At 41.0% G+C, this 21,765-nt stretch overlaps 1 protein-coding gene across 11 annotated transcripts in view; it reads right to left on the bottom strand.

Moving 5' to 3' along the window:
* Positions 1-835: 835 nt before the first annotated feature.
* CREBBP (CREB binding protein) overlaps positions 836-21,765 on the bottom strand; it is a 180,609-nt gene continuing 159,679 nt past the window's right edge. For all 11 annotated transcript variants that reach the window (XM_042854095.2, XM_042854098.2, XM_005306180.5 and 8 more), the window contains 8 exons: positions 18,593-18,743; positions 17,579-17,725; positions 16,957-17,070; positions 16,223-16,388; positions 14,906-15,073; positions 5,791-5,952; positions 5,227-5,508; positions 836-4,058 (listed from right to left, as the gene is read on the bottom strand). In XM_042854095.2, the coding sequence (XP_042710029.1) occupies positions 1,884-4,058; positions 5,227-5,508; positions 5,791-5,952; positions 14,906-15,073; positions 16,223-16,388; positions 16,957-17,070; positions 17,579-17,725; positions 18,593-18,743 (3,365 nt within the window). In that variant the 3' untranslated portion in view covers positions 836-1,883. The remainder of the gene's footprint in view (positions 4,059-5,226; positions 5,509-5,790; positions 5,953-14,905; positions 15,074-16,222; positions 16,389-16,956; positions 17,071-17,578; positions 17,726-18,592; positions 18,744-21,765) is intronic.

Here is a 21,765-nt window from a genome sequence, read left to right as displayed (position 1 = left end):
TAATACATTTGCTTTTTTTCCTTAAAACACTGTCCCAATAAAAAAAAATGTAATACTGGAGGAAGTGTTAACTTCATGTAAAAAGCCAAGCAAGCCAGATGCTCCCAACCGGAGCAACACCAGACCATGGGTTAGGGGGTATTCTTCTAGATTTGCTGCAAATCCCCTTTGAAGTTCACATAAACCACATGACTAAAATTTAAGGTGTTGTAATCCTAGGCTAACGGTGGATTTAACTTTCACATCCTAAACCTGGAGAGTTTCCTCAGTTTTAAATTCAGAAAGAAAGTAATTTACTGGGTGGTGGACTGTGCCCATGAACATCAGGGCATGACGACAGGATATTAGAGGGAACACGTACATGATTAGTTATTTTTATTCCACAGAAAACCCTCAAATCTAGACTTGGAGTTAACAGCAGAAAAATAGTGTTAAAGTCAATAGGTTCATATTATGTTCATATTTTGCTATAGACTAAATAAATTAGCCTAGAATTAACTCAGTACTTTCTCTCTCTCTTCCAATGGTGATCCTTCTCTAAATTCAATGCATTTTAAAAAAGCAACGGCTGTTAATAATTTATTCCAGTTAACCCTTCTGGATGAATGCCTGTAAGTATTAAATGTATGGGGAACAGATTCTCTTCCTCTCCCCTTCCCCAAAAAGGAAACAATTGATAAAGGGTGTGGTAAAACAGACATGCTACTGACAGTACTCCTTGTATCGTGCCTCGCCTATCAATGCCACTGGCTGCTTCTGTGTAATGAGTGAATATTCATAGCCATGTCTTACAAAGAACATGATCCCAAAAATATATAAATAAATAAAAACCTTAAACATTCTTACATGGATTTTAAAGAACAGAATACATGTTAAAAACTTCAGTAATTTATATCAATTTTAAGCAATACTTTATATACAATGGAAAAAAGACATGCATAGTCCAAATACAATGTTGAAAACAGCATTTTCATAACAAAAAACCCCAAACACTAAGTGTTAATACCATGTACATGAATTCAAGAAGGACCACCCTTTTTGTCTGTTGCACACAGTTTATTTAACAATATGATATATAAGTAAGAAATGAGGTTTTTTTTGTTTTTTTACCATTCTATACAGTGATTGAATCTTCTTGGATTTTCTTATTTATAGTAATTATAGAGCTTGCATGATTTACACTAGAATTGCTTTCCTCATTTCAAGTTTCACATAGAAGAAAGAATGAAAGAAAAGAATGCTTCTTCTCTATTGAAATCAGCATGGTCTAAGAGTGATCATCCCTATTTTTTTTCATCTAAAACCAGTTTTACCAGAGAAACAAAGCAACAATTTCTACATCTGCAAGACAAGGATTTTGGCATTAGCCAATGTGTGTATTTGTGTGTGCAAGAGTCAATTCCTATTTTTTCCAGGGGTAATACTTCAAATGCCTGCAGAGTTCACTATAGAAAAAAAATCTTCCCGCAACATGTCAAAGTTATCGGGATACATTATAATGTTGCATTTTTCAGGAAACAGTTTCTGAATATTATTTTTCTTCGCTTTTAAACACAAATGTTTAAAGTCTTGAAAATACAAATAAAAATATGAATATAATGAACTTGTTTTCCCATTAAAAAAAAGATATGAGTCAACAGGAACAAAAAAAAATAAAAACCCAAAAAAACAAAAACAAAAAACCCCACAAAAGAGACCAGATATTTTAACCGCCTGGCTTTAACAAAAAATATATTCTTTGTATTGTTTTTTTAAACAGCAATTCATTCTTCCATGTGTAGGAAGTAGCAGTTCCATCTAGGATTCAAAACAACCTAGATGTCTGAATTTTCAGTACAAAATGTCCAGGAACACGAAAGGAAAAAAGTGATGCTCCCATAATGCTACAAACCCTCCACAAATTTTTCTAGTGTGTCTCCTGTGGTATCACCAACCAGAGACAATTCGTTAGACAATGCACTCCTGTTTGGGGTGTTTAACTGTGGAAGCATTGCACTCTGTTCTGGGTTGCCCAAGTGTCCCTGATCCATGGAGCTAGCCATAGTAACTGCAAGTCCTGGGTGGGGGGAACCAGTCTGGGGAGAGACATGATGAGGTGACGGTTGGGGCTGTATCCTTGGTGACGGGCTGGAATGTGGTGGTTGGGATTGGGGCCGGGGAGATTGAACAGGTGCTGGAGATCGCACCTGGTTGCTGAGGGATGTGGCAATCTGCTGGCCGGGGAGATGAGATGCCTGTGGTTGTCCTGAGAGCATATGCTGCTGGGGGCTCATGGGATTAGGCTGGCCTGGGGACCCTATCTGCTGTTTCATCTGTTGCTGTTGCAGAATCCTTTGCTGCAGTGCTTGCTGAATGTTGGAGGTGCCATCTGCCCCCATGCCAGGTTGGCCCATCTGATTCAGCTGTCCCATCTGAGCCATCTGTCCCATGGACCCCCCCTGTATTGATATATGCTGCTGCATTCGTTGCTGTTGCATGGCTTGAGGATAACCTCCAGGTCCTTGAGGCTGCTGAAACTGATTATGCCCTGCCATCCCTCCTGCCATGCCAGCACTTCCTTGTTGTTGTTGCTGCTGTTGTTGCTGCTGCTGCTGTAGTAATTGCCTCCTCAATATCTCTCTATACTGTGGACTCATATTTGCCATGCCAGGATTGTGTCCAGGGTTCATAATGTTTATCGCTTGCCCCTGGGGATTCATGCCACCTATTCCCTGCTGCTGAGGAGGAACACTCGGTCTCTGGACTCCTGCTTGCATTGCACTTATGGTCTGCAAGCTAGGCTGTGCGTGCATACCTTGCTGCTGCATCCCAGGCTGAGATTGCTGCATCCCAGGCTGAGGCTGTATGCCTGCTTGTGGTTGCATCCCAGGCTGATTTGCGACATATTTGGCTGTTCTTTGCTTTATAAAAGCTGCCATAAGCTGAGGGTTGGATTTGAGGATATTAAGAACCTGCTGTTGCTGCTGTGGAGAGCTAGGTGATTTCAAGGTCCGCAATAAGTCCTGAAGTGCATTCGGTGCAATGCTGCGCGGTGGCTGTTGCACACCTGGCATTCTTGGCACAGCTACAGTTTGCTGTGGCGGCATTGGCATAACAGGCCTCGGCATTCCCGGCTGCATTGTTTGCTGCTGTGGCATTGGAGATGATTGCCATTGTCCAGGTTGCATGTTGGACATTACTGGACCACTTACGGGGTTAGGCCGGGGTACATTCATGCCAACCTGCTGCATCTGGTTCACTGAACCCACTGCTGGGTTTACTATTCCTGGACGGCCAGGAGGTAAACCATTGTTTATGGTGTTGACCCTGTAGAGTTGCTGCTGCTGCTGGGCAGCTTCTCTCTCAATCTGCCGAGCTGCTTCCACAGCAGCTGGGGGAGGCTGGGCAGGAGGTGGAGGTGCTGCCACCTGGTTTGTAGGTTTTCCTGTTGGAACAGTAGTAGGGGGTTGAGTTCTTGTTGCACTGGGGAAGCCAGCTGGTGACATACTTACAGGGGAGGGCTGGGGTTGAGGAGGCGGCTGCGGCGTTTGTGGCGTACTTGGCTGCTGCGTGGGAGTACCAGGCGTTGCTGAGGTAGGAGAAGGCAAACTTTGCTGAGGCACGTTTCGGGTGTTCATGGTAGCCATCCTTCGGCGCATTAACTGAGCTTGTTGGAGGCGGTGCTGAATCTGCTGCTGCCGGAGCTTGTGTTTAATATTGAGACAGAATGGCACAGGGCATTTGTTCTCTTGGCAGTGTTTGGCATGGTAGCAGCAAAGAGCAATTAGCTGTTTGCATACAGGACAGCCACCATTTGTCTTACGCTTGCAGCCCTTGGTATGCTGAACAACCCGTTTCATTTTCTGGCAGGATGGTAATGAGCAGTTTGCATTGCGGCACTGACAGGCATGGACCAGGGACTGGATGCAGCGCTGGATGCTTAGTCGCCGCGATTCCTGGGGGCTCTTTGACTGTTGCTCTCCTTGGCTGTTGCTCTCATCATCCAGACCCAGGCCCCATTTAACCATCTTGTGGTCGTGGCTCTTAGTGTTGTAGCAGTTAATGCAAAGATCGTAGTCCTAAAAATAAAGAAAAACCCACTCAGTTCAGCATCTTAATACAGCATAAAGCTCTTGATACTACAAGGGCTAAAGAGGTAATGCCAACGTATTCTTGATGTGAAACTAGGCTTTACTGTTCTGTGGGGTTTTTTGCAGGGTGGGATCTGTCTTGCTTCACTCAATGCCAACTAAGGCACATTCTGGAAGGGCCCAACACCCAGTGCTATTGCTGTAGGAACTGGGCCACCTCAAGAGAGGAAATGCTAGGCTCACCCAATATTTAGACACAACAAATCCTGCATCTTGGTAGGCGATTAGACTAGATGATCCTTGCAGTCCCTTCTAACCCTAGGATTCTATTTATGAAAATATTCCAGTTAAGTCACTCTAGAGCAAGTAACCTCTTTAGAAACTACTCAGATATTATCCCCAGCAACTAATTGCCCTGCCTGCTTCTGTCCTTTTCAGACGGTATTATGAGACAGTAAGTTTCCACCCCATCAGTTACAGTTGCTTCACTGGGATAGGACATGATAGCCTCCTGAAGTCCAGCTTCAGAGACCAGCACAATGAGTCTAAAGGTCCTAGATCCTTTAATATCAAGTTAAACCTAGCTCAGAATCGGAGTTTAACAGTAAGCTAAATCTACCTTAGATTCAGAAATTGATTGCTTACTTGACTGCTGTACATTTAGCTGCTCCTATAGCAGTTAGATTAGAAACTAGTTATTACCCCTAAATCAAAATTTTATCCCCCAAACCAACCTTCATATTGAGGAGCTTCAAGCTAAAGCATAGAACTCAAACTGTATACACTACAGGTGCCACAGTGGCACAACTGTAGCGTGGCAGCTACGCTGCTGTAGCATGGACACTTACGACAGTGATAGAAGGGGTTTTTCCATGGCAGCAATACTCAAGAGGCAATAGCTCAGCTGGCAAAATAATTCTTCTGTCAACCCTAGCTTCGTCTACAGCAGGGGTTAGGTAAACCCGTGTCTTGCACAGCATGAATAATTACTCTGCTATGACAATATACCCATGCTGACAATCCCCACACCTAACTCAGAATTAGTTTCTGGATCTATAGGCAGTTCTTAGCAGAACATTTAACTTGGGGGAGAAGGAGACACATTTAGAAGGAGAAGTGGAAAGAGAAAAAAAGAGTCAGACACATATGCACATACCTCACAGACAGTACAATGCCACCTTGTTTCCACATGGTGCTTGCACTCATTGCACGTATAGACAAAACGGTCCTGCCCTTGAGTATGTAGTTCTACAAGCATGCACAATGTGGACCACTTGGATCGGCGTAATGAGGAGAACTCCCAGTGCTTATCTCTTGCTAAGGTAAGGAAGGCATCTCGTCCATCCATCAAATCACAGCTAAGTAATGGATCAGGGTCCACAATGGGAGGCAGGGTGTTTATTACAGGTCCAGCATGTAAGTGAATCACAAAAAAGACCTGCAAGTAAATGGGAAAAATGACTAGGGTTATAAAAATAACTCCAAAACATCTTTTAGAAATAAAAGCTTTTTAATAGAGAAACAAAGCTTATGCCATACCACAGATATAGTATAATCTAATTAATTTAGTTGAAGGTAACCTACTTCAATATGTATTGTAAAAGAAAAATAAAAGTAATTGCAGTCACAAGCATTGTTCCTTCCTGTTTTGACTTAACTATTGTCAAGCCTCATTTTACAAAAATGTTATCTCCTATTTCAGCAGTATTTTTGACTGTACCTCTTTATGCTTTTCCATGGTGGCATAGAGTTTCTGGGACAGATCATTGGACACATTTGGCATGCTGGGTTTCTTTTTGTTAGCTCTACTGATGCTGCTCTTATTCTTGTTGGTTTTTTTGTTGTTCTTTTTCTTGGCATTCTTGCTGTCACTCTGGCTCCCCTGCAATAAATATGTTGGAAGAATGTTAAACTTTGTAAAACTTGGTTCCATTTACTATTGTTTTACTCAAGCCCTTTGCGGTCAAGAGTTGAGACTCTGTTCCAATTTATGTAAATTAGCCACACTACAGTCTTCCAGGAGAAATCGGAGGCATGAATTTAAAACCTGTCAGGCAAGGGAAGGGGAAAAAAAATCAATTTTCAAACAATTTAAAGTAACAAATGTGTTTGTAATTTAAATATACATATATTCATTTAAGGATTTGGGATTTTATGCAGTTTTCTTTTCATTATAACTTTTGTGTGAAAGCTTTGCACACTTCACCTTTCACAGCTTGCCAGCAGTTCTTTACACAACACCAATATTTTAGGAGTTTAACAAAATTGCCTTGGCCTTGGGATTTCAGACGTTTTTTTGGGCTCTATCACTTCGAACAGCTTTGTTTCTCTGAAATTCTGTGCACCCTGAGGCTCAACGTGCAGACAAGGATGAGTGTTCTGGGGGCTTTAAAATTAAAAAGACTACACTATTTCATTCAGAAAATTGGCTACTGCGCATGTACAATTCTTTCCACTAGAAGTTTCGTAACAAGGCATATGCCAGGCAGATGCCGTGACACATCAGACCGTAATGACTGTGTATTAAATGGTAGAGGCAAGCACAGGGACAATAATTTCCTTTTAAAACCCATCAGTATGGATTTTTACAGCTGACTGAGGGATCAATTTTATGTATGAATAATAATTTTTAAAGCATTTCTATGCCCATTTACAGATCAGATTATGTTTAGATTTATAAGACCAGGCAAAAAAAATTGCCTCTTTGGAACTAGATGCCCTTGACAATTATTTTAAAACATGAACACCAAGTCAAAAACCTCTCAAAACACCCCCTCCCCGAGTTATGATTTCCACAACTCAAAAGCACCCATGAAAATTCTATGAAATGAAACACACACACTTATATTCTTTGTAAGCAATTTATTCCAACACGAAGGCAAACACCATCTAAACTGAAAAGCTTGCAATTCAATAAACATAATAAAGTCTCCACTCTTCTAACAAGTTAGGATTATCTCTCTCTTGCTTCTGCCTTTAGATACCAATATTCTTTTATCAATTCATTCATTTTTTCAGCATCTACCTTGTACTGAAATTTTGATCAAGCCCATGTGAATGCATTAAAAACACACTATAGTGCTGCTGATGGGAGTCAGATGGAAGTGCAGGTCTTTTCAAAATGTATCACATTCCGAATGCAACTGCCCTGCATTCCTTTATTTTCCTTCCAAAATTTTAATGCAACAATGATACAGTCTCCTTTGCAAACCATATGTTCAGGGCAGAAATCTAACTTTTCACTCTTAAAGGCTAGGAGAGTGAGGAAAGTCCGGGTTATATTCAGCCATGTTTCAGCATCTTCTTCCTAGTCTGTGAACAACCTATGACCTCTGTGTATGGGATCAGTCATTAATTCCATAGCTTCCTTAAATAATTTTTTGGTTTTGTCCTTTTGCTTTTCCAGTTCTTTGCTGTCAATTAGACCAAACTAGATTTCCCTCTGAGATGGTGATCGTGTTATCAGCCTGTAATCTGACAAGGTTTTTCAAAACTTCCTTCAATTGCTTTTGTACATATCGTGCCTGTCTATACAGGCCCTTGATAAGTAAAATGTTGGTATTTTTTGATCCAAGTCCTCCACCTACTCAGTGCGACTTAACATTTATGTTTGAGTGCAAAGGCAGAAAAACAGGGCTTGTCTTCAACAGCAACCAAGAACAGTTCAGTGCAGCTTGGAGCAGAGGAGAGAGTAAAGGTGCCTTTTTGCACTCCCCTCTTTCTGCACCATCCAGGCACCAGGATGGTCCCTGTGGTAAATGAGAGCTGCCTGAGAGAGAGAGAGAGACTCATTTGTGCTGGGTGCCAACTGTACCAAGGGAGCATTAGGGTAGCCAAGTGTCAGCGGAGCGTAGGCTCCAGCCTTGGAGGGTGGTGGGAGAAGAGATGCAACAGTAGCTACCCACAAACCCTCCTAACACAAGGGGAGTGGTGAATCTTCTAGTGGCTGTCTGAATTTAGAGCAGCTTTTCCCCATGTGAGTGCGTGTGGAAAGCATGAGCTGGGGGGCTGTGGAAAGGTAGGGGCTGCCAACCATCATGGTTGCATCATGTACCTGAGGATTGTGTTATGCAGGGGTGCCAAATTCTCTGGTAAATTATGGTCCCTGATATAAATTTAGGACTCTGTACTCCCTTCGATCCATAGCAATTGCTTATACTGTCACTGGGAAGTTTGCAGCGAGATCAAGAGGCAAATATGGCTTTTATGCAGTAACTAAACTTTTAGGGGTTCTGTTTTGTTTTTTATTCAGGATCTTATTTTTGCATTTCGCATTACTCAGTGAGAAAATACACTTTACAGTGGGGTCACTGCTATCTCTGCTCTTTGTTTCTCTTGGTTCCCCAACCTCTTTCTTCTGTTTCTTTCCCTCCTCCCTGTCTGTATTACCTATGTTGTTCCCTCTGCATTTCCTTCTCTGCAACAACTCCTAATTCCAACTTTGCTGTGGGCTTCACTCCCACTCTCCCGCTCAGTCTATCTGCTAAAATGCTCAGCACTGAACTAGTCAATTTTGACACTGAAATGTTTTCACTGGATTGCAGAGATGACACTTCAAAGAGATTAATAGGGCATCGGGGCATCCACACTTCTCATTCATGGTTTCAGGCAGCCAGTAGACTGAGACAATCACCACTGCATCAGTTATGCTCAGCTCACATTTGGAAGCTGCTCTTCAAAAACGTGAGAGGTAGAAATTTAAAGATTTTGGACAATCTGACTATGTCATGTGAGCTACGTAAACAAATCAAGAGGCCACAGTTTTGACATTCCCGTTATTAGGTGCAATTTCCTTCTCAATGAGATTTGAAACAGTGACAGAAGTTTAGGATGAATGCATTTGAGAAGTTTAGGATGTCTGCACTCTTTCATTCTGTTTGCATTTTCTAATCGAAAGGGAAAAGTCTTCAGTTACACTTCTCTGCCATTCTTGGATTGGCATCTTCAGCAACTTGGATACAATGTTATGTTTTCTTTTTAGACATAGAAACACTAGCATTAAGTAGGAACACATTTCCCCCCAGTATGGATGCTTATAGCCTTTATCAGACCATTTCTCATTTTCAGCCAGCTATCTTGCATTAATGCAATTGTTGGTTCTTTTGGCTCGTAATTTTTTTCTCTTTTCTTCACTTGCAACATCAGGTAGTGAACCTAAAAGTTCAAATCTACATATTCAGAGAAGTGCTTCAATCATTTCTTTAAATTGTTCATTTTGTGCTATGTTGAAACATAAAAGAAGCCTGCAACTTAATCAAATTTAAATCTTTGACTTTCCGTTAGTATTGCTGATTGTCTTTACTGCAGATTGATCTTTGCCATTTTGAAGGTGTTAAAAACGAAAAAACTACTCCTGAAGGAAATTTATGTTGAGAAACTGTTGGAAGACCTGTACTTAAAAATTACTGTAACCACATTTTGATGACAATGATTTTCTCTTTGTCCAGTCAATCACTTGTTTCCTACTACTTCCTTCAATCTAAGTTACGTTGAGTCAGATAAATTAAATAATTATCAAACATTAATACATGAATACTAATTACCTACCTGCAGTATTCACATGGACTACATTTAAAATGAGAAGAGGAAGTTACTCACCTTGTGCAATAATTATGGTTCTTCAAGGTGTGTACCCCCATCGGTGCTCTACTGTAGGTGTATCTGCGCCCCTGATTCGAGATTTTAGGTGGCAGTGTCCGTTCAGCCTGCACATGTGCTCTCCTTCCCTTGTGCTCTGCCATGAGGCTACCTAGAACTGTGTGGGCGAACCACTCTCCGTTCCTTTTCTACAACAGAGCCCCTTTGTTGTAAACTCCGAAGTAGAGGGCAAAAGGGCGGGTCACGGAGTACCTATGGGGGACACATCTCGAAGCACCATCGTTACTGCACAAGGTGCATAACTTCCTCTTTGAGTAGTGTCCCTATGGGTGCTCCACTGTAGGTGACTTCACAGTAGTGTCCCTTAAGGAGGGCTGGGGCTTTGGAACGGAGTCTATTATTGATGACACCAATGAGCCGAAGTTGGCACCAGAAGCAGAATCTGAAGTAATTACATAGAGTTCCGCGAAAGTATGAGCAGAGGCCCACGTTGCTGTCCTGCAGATTACTGAGATGGAAATATCTTTAACAAATGCAACAGAGGTGGAGATGGATTATGTGGAGTGTGTGCTAATTCCTGATGGAGGCAGCAGGTTACAGGCATGATAACAGTTAATGCACTTTGAGACCCATTTGGAAAGCCTTTGAGCTCATATTGATGGTTGATATGAGTACACTGTGGAGAATGCACCAATTCCAGAGTTTTAGTGCTTCCATGCAAAAGAGAGGGTGACCTGACGACTCCCTGACAATTTATGTAAAACATGCATGCTATGCTGTCTGTCTTGATTTTTGTGAGAGTATCCCTGATGAATGGGAGAAAGTGTGTGCAGGAATTTCTGACGGCTCTTACCTCCAAAAGGTTGATGTGGAGTACAGCTTCCGTGGGGGACCATTTGCCCTGAACTCTGCAGATGTTCAGGTGGGCTCCCCAGCCTATTAGAGAGGTGTCTGTTAGAATCAGTATTGGTGGGGGTTGCACGAATGGGATCCGTGCGCAAACCTTGGATAGGGCTTTCCACCATTCCAGGGAATGTTTGACTCTGGAGAGTATCACTAACGGCTTGTTTAGCCTGTCTTTGTTTGGAGTGTAAACAGATCTGAACCCTGCCTGTAGACACCTCATGTGTAGTCGGGCATGAGATGTCACAAACGTGTATGCCGCCATGTGCCCAAGAAGCTGAGGCAATTTCTGGCTGACATTTGTTGGCTGTCTCTATGAGACTTGTCAGGGTGTCGAAACTGTGCTGCGGGAAGAACGCTCTCGCTTGCACTGTGTTGAGTTTGGCCCCTATAAATGCCAAACACTGTATTGAAGTCAAGGTCAATTTCTGGATATTGAGTTGTAGACTCAATTGTGCAAATATGTGCATAGTCCTTTGGGTAGCTCCTAGGGGGTCTTCAAAGGAACGAACCTTGAAGAAGGCAATTGTCCAGATATGGGTAAATACCACCTACTGTTCATAGATGTGCCGCTACGATGGAGAGGACCTTGGAGAATACACCTGGGTGCAGAGGACTGGCCAAATGGAAGTACTCTGTACTGGTAGTGGTCCTGCCCAAAGGTAAATTGGAAGAATCTTCTATGGGATAGTAGGATTGAGATGTGGAAGTAGGAATTCTGTAGGTTGAGGGCTGAAAACCAATCTCCCTGCTCCAGAAATGGAATAGCAACCGCTAGTGTGATCATCTTGAACCTTTTGCACCATCACACATCTGTTTAGTGCTCTTAGATCTACTATGTGTCTCCAATATTCCTTTCTCCTGGGGATCAGGAAATATCTGGAATAAAAGTCTTTGCCTCTGAAGTGTACAGGGACTGGTTCTATGGCCCCTAGGCATAGAAGGTGATCTATCTCCTAACGTAGCAGTCTCTCGTGAAAAGGTTCCCTGAAGAGGAATGAAGAGGGAGAGAGTTGAAGTGGATAGAGTAACCCTTGGAAATGATCTCCAAGACCCATTTTTTGGAAGTGATGTTTTCCTAATTCCTGAGGAAAAGAGATAAGTGACATCTGAAGGGATGTGGAAAGGCCCGTGGGTTGCAGATATTGCTGTAAGGAATGGTTGCTCAGGGCCTCGACCAAGGTGTCAAACCTGGTTTATTGATATCGAGGGCTGGGATGTTGAGGATTGAGGGGCTGATGGTTTCTGCTTTTGCTCTAGGTCTCTTTCTTTGTGGCTCGCAGTATCACAGTGGTAGGGGAAACTGGGGTTGTCGGGATATATGAGATGGTTATGAATTGAATTTCCTTTTCTGTCCCAGTGTGTAGGTTCCTAGAGAGCGCAGCATAGCTCTGGAATCCTTCAAAGTATGAAGTGAGGCATCAGTCTTGACAGCGAAGAGTCTGGAGACCTCGACAAGGAGGTCCTCAACCATCATCTGTACTCCTTTGGCAGCCCTGAGAGATGCAACTACGAAACCCACCTCATTACCATCACCATCGAAACTGAGTGAGCCGCTGTATCAGTGACATCCAGTGTGGTCTGCAGTGCCGTTTTCACTACCAGCTGGCCCTCACATATGATGGCTTGAAACTGTTCTCGTGCTTCTGGCAAGTGGTCAATAAAGGCACTGAGTTTTCAATAATTCATGTGGTCGTACTTCGCCATTAAGGTTTGGCAGTTTGAAATCCTGAATTGCAGAGTTGCTGAAGAGCATGCCTTCCTTCCAAATAAGTCTCTCCTCTTCCAGTTTCTATCATGTGGCGTCGATTTAGCACGGTGTTGCTGTCCTCGTGAATTAATGGCATTCACAATAGAGTTAGGTTGAGCATGTGTAAAAAAAGTCTGCCTCTTTTGGGGGCAAGTATTACTTCTTGTCGGCCCTTTTACATGTTGGCAAAACAGAGATTGGTGTCTGCTAGATAATCTTGGCAGGATCTAAAAGCGCCTTGTTGCCTGAGAGAGCAATTCTTGAAGAGGAGGAGGTGTGCCATATGTCCAGGGGCATCACTGCCTCATCCAGAGAGGAAGAGGAGATATTTGTCATGTAGTCTCCTCTTTCAGTCTGGCCTCCTGCTCCTCATAAGTGTCCTCCTGAGGTTCTGGGGCTCTGAATAGCACTGTGGGGGTGCACCAATTCCAGAGTTTTAGTGCTTCCGTGCAAAAGAGAGGGTGACCTGGCGCCTCCATGACAATGTATGTAAAACATGCATTTTATGTTTGTGACATTGCACTCCATATGCTTTATGAAAATATGCTTATGAATGTGAATATGATGTAACTGGAATATGCTTCATGCAAAAGGTCTCTTGCTATCATTACAAATCTTATAATCTACTGAGTGTGTTCATCCTATTTGTTTGTATGTATTATTTCTGTGTCAGGATTTAGGAGAATAAGATATAAACTTGTATTACTGATGTAAACATATTAAGTGGAAGCCATTAAGGGTGCTTCAGAATCAATGAATTGTAAATGGCTCTGTTTACTTGCAAACCTTTCTGTGTATGTGTGGGCCAGCCCAAGGAAAATGGAGGCTGGGGTCTGACAGGACATGTGACCATGTAACATGATGCTAGAATCCATCTTAAATCTGGTACTTTTCCATTTAGAACGAGGGGTGGGGACCCAGAGAGACAAAAGATTCCCGCCTTGTGCCAAAGCTATAAAAAGGGGTGGAGCCCAGGATTGGGCCCAGACTAGGAAGGAGTCTATCATAGAATCATAGAATATCAGGGTTGGAAGGGACCTCAGGAGGTCATCTAGTCCAACCCCCTGCTCAAAGCAGGACCAATCCCCAGACCCCTAAATGGCCCCCTCAAGGATTGAACTCACAACCCTGGGTTTAGCAGGCCAATGCTCAAACCACTGAGCTATTCCTCCCCGCCAGGGATTGGAGGGATAGCTTGGAAGATCTTATTGGAACATCTCTGAGGGCAAGATATTACCTGTAATCAGTTTCTTAATGTATTAGGCTTAGATTTTGTGTGTTTTTGTTTTATTTTGCTTGGTGACTTACTTTGTTCTGTCTGTTATTACTTGAAATCACTTAAATTCTACTTTTTATACTTAATAAAATCACTTTTGTTTATTAATGAACCCAGAGTAAGTGATTAATACCTGTGGGAGCAAACAGCTGTGCATATCTCTCTATCAGTGTTATAGAGGGCGGACAACTTATGAGTTTACCCTGTATAAGCTTTATATAGAGTAAAATGGATTTATTTGGTGTTTGGATCCCATTGGGAACCGGGTGTATGGATGTTGGCGAGGTAACCTGCTGAGCTGTTTTTGGTTAAAGTCTGCAGCTTTGGGGGCGTGGCCCAGACCCCGAGTCTGCGTTGCAGCAGGCTAGTGTGTTCAGCTCAACAAGGCAGGGCTCTGGAGTCCCAAGCTGGCAGGGAAAACGGGCTCAAAGGTAATTTCAGCACATCAGGTGACAGTCCAAAGGGGGTCTCTGACTGAACCCTTCACAATGTTGTCTGTCATGATTTTTTTGAGAGCATCCCTGATGAATGGAAGAAAGTGGCTGCACCCAAGGGTAGCCATACCAGGAGGGCTGAGGATCAGAAAGTGGCTAGGAGGGTCCCAGTTGTTGTAATGATGGGGCATGGTGTGAGACTAGAGAGAGGTTGTCATCTTGGTCACTGACTCCTTGCTGGAATAGGGTGGGGCTGATAGGGAAGGTAGAGGTAAACACCCTGGTGCCATTGATGATTCTGGGGACTGGAACATGCTCGGTACTGGAGGAAACTATACCATCTAGAATCATGGGCTAAGTCAATGAAAAAACGTTAGTAATTAGTAGTACTAACATTTGAATTTCAATCCTCTATCACTGCAAATTGACATGAATAGCTTGCTATAGAAAGAAGAATTCAGACTTTAAATAGTGTCTTTCAAAATGCAGATATTTTAAGGTAGCTTGAATTTAGAAATTCAGCGAAAGGGCTGTAAAGCAAACCAGACAGCCATTATGCAATCCAAAATAGCTCACAGACATCCTTGGATTTTAGAAAGCATTTTAAAAGAAAGTAGGAACGTTGTCTGTGACATGGAAGTTTTTACTACTCTATTTAAAAAGAGCCACAGAATTTTTAACTTTTATCTGGAAAGAAGCCAGGATTGTAGCTGATGGGAACCTTGGTTTAAAAACTCAACTGAAAGACAAAAAATATTTTTTTCTTCTAGTTCTGAATTGCATCATCAGTATCGGGTATGAGCTCTAGCTGAGATTAGCAACATGGACAACCTTCTGATTTGGGGACAAGTATTGTATGCAAAGGTTAACTTACCTCTGTTGTTTCACAAGCTGCTGTACTTTCCTCCTTTTTCCTCTCCTCCTCTTCCTGTTCCAGCTCCTTAATGCTCTCTTCCAGCACATTTGGCCAGAAATCACCTTCAAAGTAAGGCAGCTCCTTGGCACTTGTCAGCCTGTCCTCAGTTGCTTGTTTGAAGATATCCTGTTAAATGTGTCACACAATGGTAAGATTGAATGAAGTACCAAAAAAAAAAAAAAAAAAAAGAGCCTGAAATCAATAGCAGAACCTGAGGCACACCTGCTGCACTCACATGGCTTAAAGCTTTTTTAAGTACACAGTAGGACACTTGGAAGGAACTGATTCTACATGGAGGAGTTTACAGTGTATTCTAAAACACTGTCACAAATACAACTGCACACCTAATGATTATAAAGTTATTAGCAATATATACATATGTTTAGTTTTTTCAAAACAAAGTATTTGCATGATCAGAAAAGAACAGATTCTCTAGCAGCCTTCTCCTTTGTAACTCTCAGTGGAATACAATAGGGACCATTACTGAAAGAAGAGAACTCTTTCTCAAAGTAGAGATTTTTGAAAGAAAAAACAACAACTGGCTATTAGGCTAAACGTTAGCCATGTGTCCTATACCCCTAGGAAAGAACATCTCCCCTACAAACTTACAAGTGGCACAGCTTTTCCATTACAAGATAAGCAATGAATGTGACAAAGCATTATGGAGCCTTTCATTCACTACTCAGCTAAGTTAGCTAATTAAGAGTGAACAGCATAACTTTCCTTAGCATCAGACTTAATAAACTTAGTGAGAAAATGCCTTTCAAATGTACTGTACACCTTCGCCTGAGATTTTCAATGGGTCATAACTTGGTCAAATCAAAACCAATTTTTGCCACCATCCTCCATAGCACTTTTCCTTGACAAAGGCTATTTCCATGCCAAAATTCATCTTTCAACTCCAGGCATTTCAGGACCACTGCTGTTCAAATAGGCCTGATTAAAATATATATCCATATACTGTATAGCTATCTATCTAGATATTTATATTTATTTATTTCCCACACTCTAGCCAAACCTGGCTGAATTAGTTTTGCTCAAATGTTCACAAAAAATTTCCATAAAGGCAGAGACCAAGACTAAAAGGCTGTCACCTCAGAGGTGAAAGCTGCAGAAAACTGTAAGCAAGGGAAGATAATGGCTAAAAATGTAAATGTTTATAAAACATTAACCAGAACAGTCATTGCCTCTTCCCTTATATTGAAGAAGTGTAGTAAGTAGCCTAGATATAACGAACACTGTAAAATCAATCCAGCCAGTAAAAGGTATACAAACCTTGTAGTCATGAATGATCCTCTCAGCAAATGCCTTGTCCAACATCTTCTTATACCACTCTTGCAGGCGTTTGGGTTTTGGTATTTTCTGATCAGGGGGATGGCAATGGAAAATATAGTCATCTCCTTCACTTGGGGGACAGGCCCAAATGTGACCTGTCACATACCTGCAGGTTACATGCAAAAACCAATAACATCTCAGTTAACACTCATTTGGCATTTTAATTAACTTCCTTTGCCTTTTCTATACATAAACCCAACCACATTTAGAAATGGATTCAGACTTCTCACTACCTTATAAAGATGTTGGGGAGTTTTATGGCAGTAATAGCTTATATCTACAAGGGCCCATGGTCTAATCATGGAACTTAGGCTTTTCCTGGGCTATTTAGTACCCACCTCTCTCACCAGTTTAGTGGCTGGAGGGAGTGAGATTCTCTCAGTCTAAAAAGGGAAAGAGAAGTTTAGGAAAAATGTTCCCAGTATGGGGAAAAAAACACTATACGCTCACTGGTGCAGAAATCCAAACCCTAATCTCCACTGCGGGAGAAGAGGTGTCTGTTTCATAAGACTGTTGAGAAGACGGTGGAAGGAAGCTAAGAGATGGTCTTAAACAAATCAAAATAGGAGAGAAGTCTACTCTTTAATTAAAAAGTTACATAGAATAACCATACTGTTCACATGACATTGAATTACAGCATCACTTTGCAGAGAATTCAGACAACTTTTGCTCACCCAAGTTTCTTCACGTACTCCAGATATCCAATAAGGATTTCATGATAAACGGCAGTTCGGAGGCAGCGGGGTCGGAAGAAATGAATACTATCTAGATACGATATGTACACACGCCTGTGAGGATCAGGGAGAAAACAAAAAAAGAAAATTATTCAAATACAAACCACATTAGATTTCATAGGCTGGTGTTCAGCTTTTACAATAGCCACTGACTTGGTTGCTTTGGGCAGGGACCTGGAAAATAAAGACTGCAGCTGATTTCAAAGAGGAGAAGCACTTTTCACTGACCAAAGAGACATGTCAAAGTACATGATGTAAAGTTGCTGAAATAAAAGTGAAATATTGCTAGTGTTTCACCTTTTGGACAACAGGCAAAGATATTGAGAGACCAGGGAAAATGCAAGCATGGAAGTAGACAGATTTGAATTTTATGTACTTCCTAACATTTTGACTGTCAATTTTTTTTTTTTTTTGATGTGGAAAAGTCTTCAACACACTTAACCTTATAGTAAGACTGTGTGTGCCACGAATATTTCAGTATGTGGAAGTATGTGTAGCTAGCCTGTATTTAAAGTATTAAAAGGCTCCATGTGCACCAGTCACTCTAGAAATGAAAAAGTACCTGGTATTTGGAGGTGGGCAGTCAGAGCCATACTCCTGTACATGCATGCCAAAGAAGCACACATCCACTCCATCTATCTCCTCGAAAGCAAACAGAGCTTTGGTTCGGTAAGGGAAGGACTCTGACATTTCACCAGAATCCACAAACCTGAAGGAAAGGAAGAAATCTATCAATGGACTCTAAAATTTTATCAAAAAGGAAGCAGATCTTTACAACATTATTTAATTCTTCAGAAATATTTAAGTACCAGTTGTGGCAGAGTATAGAATCATATTAAAATGGTACCATGACAGTGCAAGGTCAGTTTCCATAAAGCCTTGAGACAAAAGTTTTCCCATACAATTAACTTATGATTGAACATGCAAACACAAAGCACAAGATTGTCCAAAGAAACTGCCAGCCTCTAAATAAATGGTACATTAGTTATAACACACTGAAGTTACTAAGTGAAATGCAGTCAACACTTTGCCATCTGTGGAGTAAAACTAAAGTACTTTTATGGATAAAGCCTTTCAAAAACCATCCCATTTATCATGAAATAGCCCATTTACTATAAAAGCATTTCCAGAAGCCAATGTATACAGAAAGGCAACATAGTTAATGAAATGTTACTAAAGTAGAACTTTATTAATCTGCACTGTACTAAATTATGCATCCTACAATCTGCACAAAACCAGTAGTTTTCCCTCACCTCTTCTAGATTTAATAGTAATACAAGACCTCAATGTTGCATAATCTAAGATCCCATTATTTTTAAAAAATATACTACAGAATATATCAGTGTCATAAGTAAGTTAAAAGTTAAAATACAACTACCAAAATAAATTAACAAAGTACATTTTATGGTGTATTATCTTCATTATGTTTGTTCACTTGCTTGCCAATTACCAAGCTTTGGTAATTTATGAAGCGTCTCCAAATCAGTGCAAACTAGTGAGGTTCTACTATATCTAGGCAGGCAAAAAGTTACACAAGATATATACTTCAAAATACTACCATAAAAAGAGGACTAACCTGGATTTCATTCCTGGTTTTACTTCTACTGTCTTATCTGAACTGGCTACCACTCTGACAAAAACTTCCCCAGCTTCAGGATGATTCTGTCGCCGCAAAAACTTGTTTACTCGATCTTCCAAATGATTTCCTAAACGAGTAGTTTGAAGCCCTAAGGGGGAAAAAATATCAAAGACCAAGTAAGTAGTGATAAAAAGTCTGGGGAAACTGAAACACAGCGTCAGAGAGATCTTTCTGACTCACTGCTCCTAGAATGATGCTTTCAGTTTTCTTTACTATTGCATGAGAATTAGAGTTACCTTCTACAGCCAAAATAAAGAGTCACCTTTTTAGCGAAAGTTAAATTTACACAACTCTTATAGGCAAGCTAACCACACCACAGTGGAAAAAACACTTTGTAAATGCACTAATAAAAGGAGGCTTTCATGGTAATTAAAAATTTGTACGAGATTTTTTTAAATACTGCAAAATTTTTCTTGTAAGAAAAACACTCATCTGGCTGTTTGACAGAGATTACATCAGTTTATAAATCTGGCTCCCAGCCACACCTTTTCAAGCAAAGCAAGTTAACAGAAATGAAAAGCCTCCCGACTTCAATGGAGCGTTTACTGTTTTTAAAACAGACGTTTTAGTCTGAGTAATCTACATAATTATAAAAATGTTCATATTGAGCTTTAATTGTTATTTGCCCTGGCAAAGAAGCCCCTAATGGTTGAAGTCCACATACTGTATATCCCTGCTCCACTAACTCAGTTTTTTTAACATAACATTTAAAAACTATTAATAAAAAAAGTACACTTTACAGACAAAAAGATACAATTTTTAATAAATTCAAAACTTTACTTTTAAAGAAAAATAACCCTTGTCATTTAAACTGTGAAAATGAGAGTTCCTTATGTTGTAGGGCTTATTGCTACTGCTTTTTTATATCATTTATACAATTTTACATACATTTTGCCAAGTAGTAATTTGTATTTAATTTTTCAAATCTTATCAGCATATTTCCTCCCTACCTAAAATCAAAGTGGTGGCATAATTCACTTATGCATTCTCATGGTCACACATTTTACCCTGCTACATTTAATTTACAGTCCTCTGCAGCTACTATTCATCAGTTGTAGGGCTATGTGATTTGTCACAGAGGTCACAAAAATGTGAATTTGAATAAAGTCAGTGAAATCTTGGAAAAATGGCTGTAAAAGCACATTTGCTTAGGCCCCCAGAACAAATGGTGTTGTGACCTGGACACAAGGTCACAGTGCTACTCATGTTTGGCCTGTCCACCCCTCCATCTCCATAGAGGTGGACAAGCCAAATCCGAGTGGTGCTGCAACCCCGTATGCCAGTTCGGAATGCCTGGAGCTGGGCCCAACTCTGTGGGACAGGAGTCTGTGGGGTGAGTGCAGGGTGGGATTACTCTTCAATCTCCCCCCGCAGAGGCCTCACCATTCAGCACCCATCCTCATTTATGTAGCAAAAACTACATTAACTGGTGACCTTTTCATGACTTATCTTCTTTCCCCCCCTCACCTCTGCAATGAAATTTACTAAAAATTCCTTCCATGCCAAAATTGTAACCGTAATCCAGGGGTAGGAAACCTATGGCACGTGTGCCGAAGGCGGCACATGAGCTGATTTTCAGTGGCACTCACATTGCCCAGGTCCTAGCCACTGGTCTGGGGGGCTCTGCATTTTAATTTCATTTTAAATGAAGCTTCTCAAACATTTTAAAAATCTTATTTACTTTACATACATACAATAGTTTAGTTATATATTATAGACTTATATAGAAAGAGACCTTCTAAAAACATTAAAATGTATCACTGGCATGCGAAACCTTAAATTAGAATGAATAAATGAAGACTCGGCACACCATTTCTGAAAGGTTGCTGACTCCTGCCGTAATCAGTTGCCATCTAGCCAGGAGGCAAGACTGCTGTCTCTTATAATTGACCATCTAGGGTATTCACATTGTAGTGGAAATGAATACCCACCTGAAGATTACTTTAAAACCCAAGAGTGCACTGACAGTTATGATGCAAAAGACGACACCATTCCTACCTACAGAGCTTACATTGTAAGATTTTATTTCATATGAAAATATAAAAAAATATACAATATATAAAAATATGACTATAAAAATTAACCCTAAGTATACCACTTCCTAAACACCTTGATAGTCTAACTCCACAATCTAGTGGGATTCTGTGGTTAGGATATTAGCACAGCACACGCTGGAGTGTCACTACATGGGAGACTGCGTGCGGACTCCAGAGGAACTCGATAAAAGGAAAACTGTATCATTTCCACTTTTAATACTAATACGCTGAATCATGATGTGGGACATTCCGTACATCATATTACAGTGGATTGGGCTTTGACGTTTACATCTGCAGATCATCTTTAAAAGTGGTATTTCATTTTGGCAATGTTTCTATCTTGAGAACGTAGAAAAAAAGGTGCAAAGTTCCATTATATGAAACTAATTAATTGCATCCAGCATATTTTTAGCTAGCAGTTGTAATTAATTCTACTAATTATTTTGCCCTCATTTTAACATCTTTCAATGGGTAATTCTACCAAGTGATTCCCACTTCCTTTCAAGGTAATTTCATTACTCTGTGCTATTACACACTAAGGGACGGAAATTAAGGAGAAGGCCAAATTAACAGATGTACAGAGCAAGAATATAACTATGTTTGCAAGAGATTACCAACATCCATGCCAACCCAAGCATTGCTATATTTCTTTACAATGTTATCAATCCTTCATTTACCCTAAAATATAATCCTTAAGAGCCAAGCATTTTGACTGCTCTAAAAACGTTAATGTTCTTTCTGTTAACAGGCTACTATATTTTGGCTGTCAGCTACAGGTCATAGTTACTATAAAAAGCTATGGAAGGAGTTTTTAAACTTCTTTTTCAAGACAATCCTTACTAAAGCTTGAAAAACATATCTGGCACCTACTACCCTGAGCTTGGGGTACCTTTGGGCTAAGTTCCCTCTCAGTCGTGTGGTCACGCAGCAGGTTATCACAGGCCACTCAGGCGGGGAGAGGTGCCCCTTCCCCAGCCCAACTGGAGCTGCTAGGGCCGGGTTACATACAGTGGAAAGGAATTAAAACCCCGAGCCAAGCAGGGGCTCCCCCGCCCACTGTGCTGCAGCCAACTC

This window comes from Chrysemys picta, chromosome 10 (assembly GCF_011386835.1).
Source record: "Chrysemys picta bellii isolate R12L10 chromosome 10, ASM1138683v2, whole genome shotgun sequence".
NCBI classification, from domain to species: Eukaryota; Metazoa; Chordata; order Testudines; family Emydidae; genus Chrysemys; species Chrysemys picta.
This window is presented reverse-complemented; position numbering and strand designations above follow the sequence as displayed.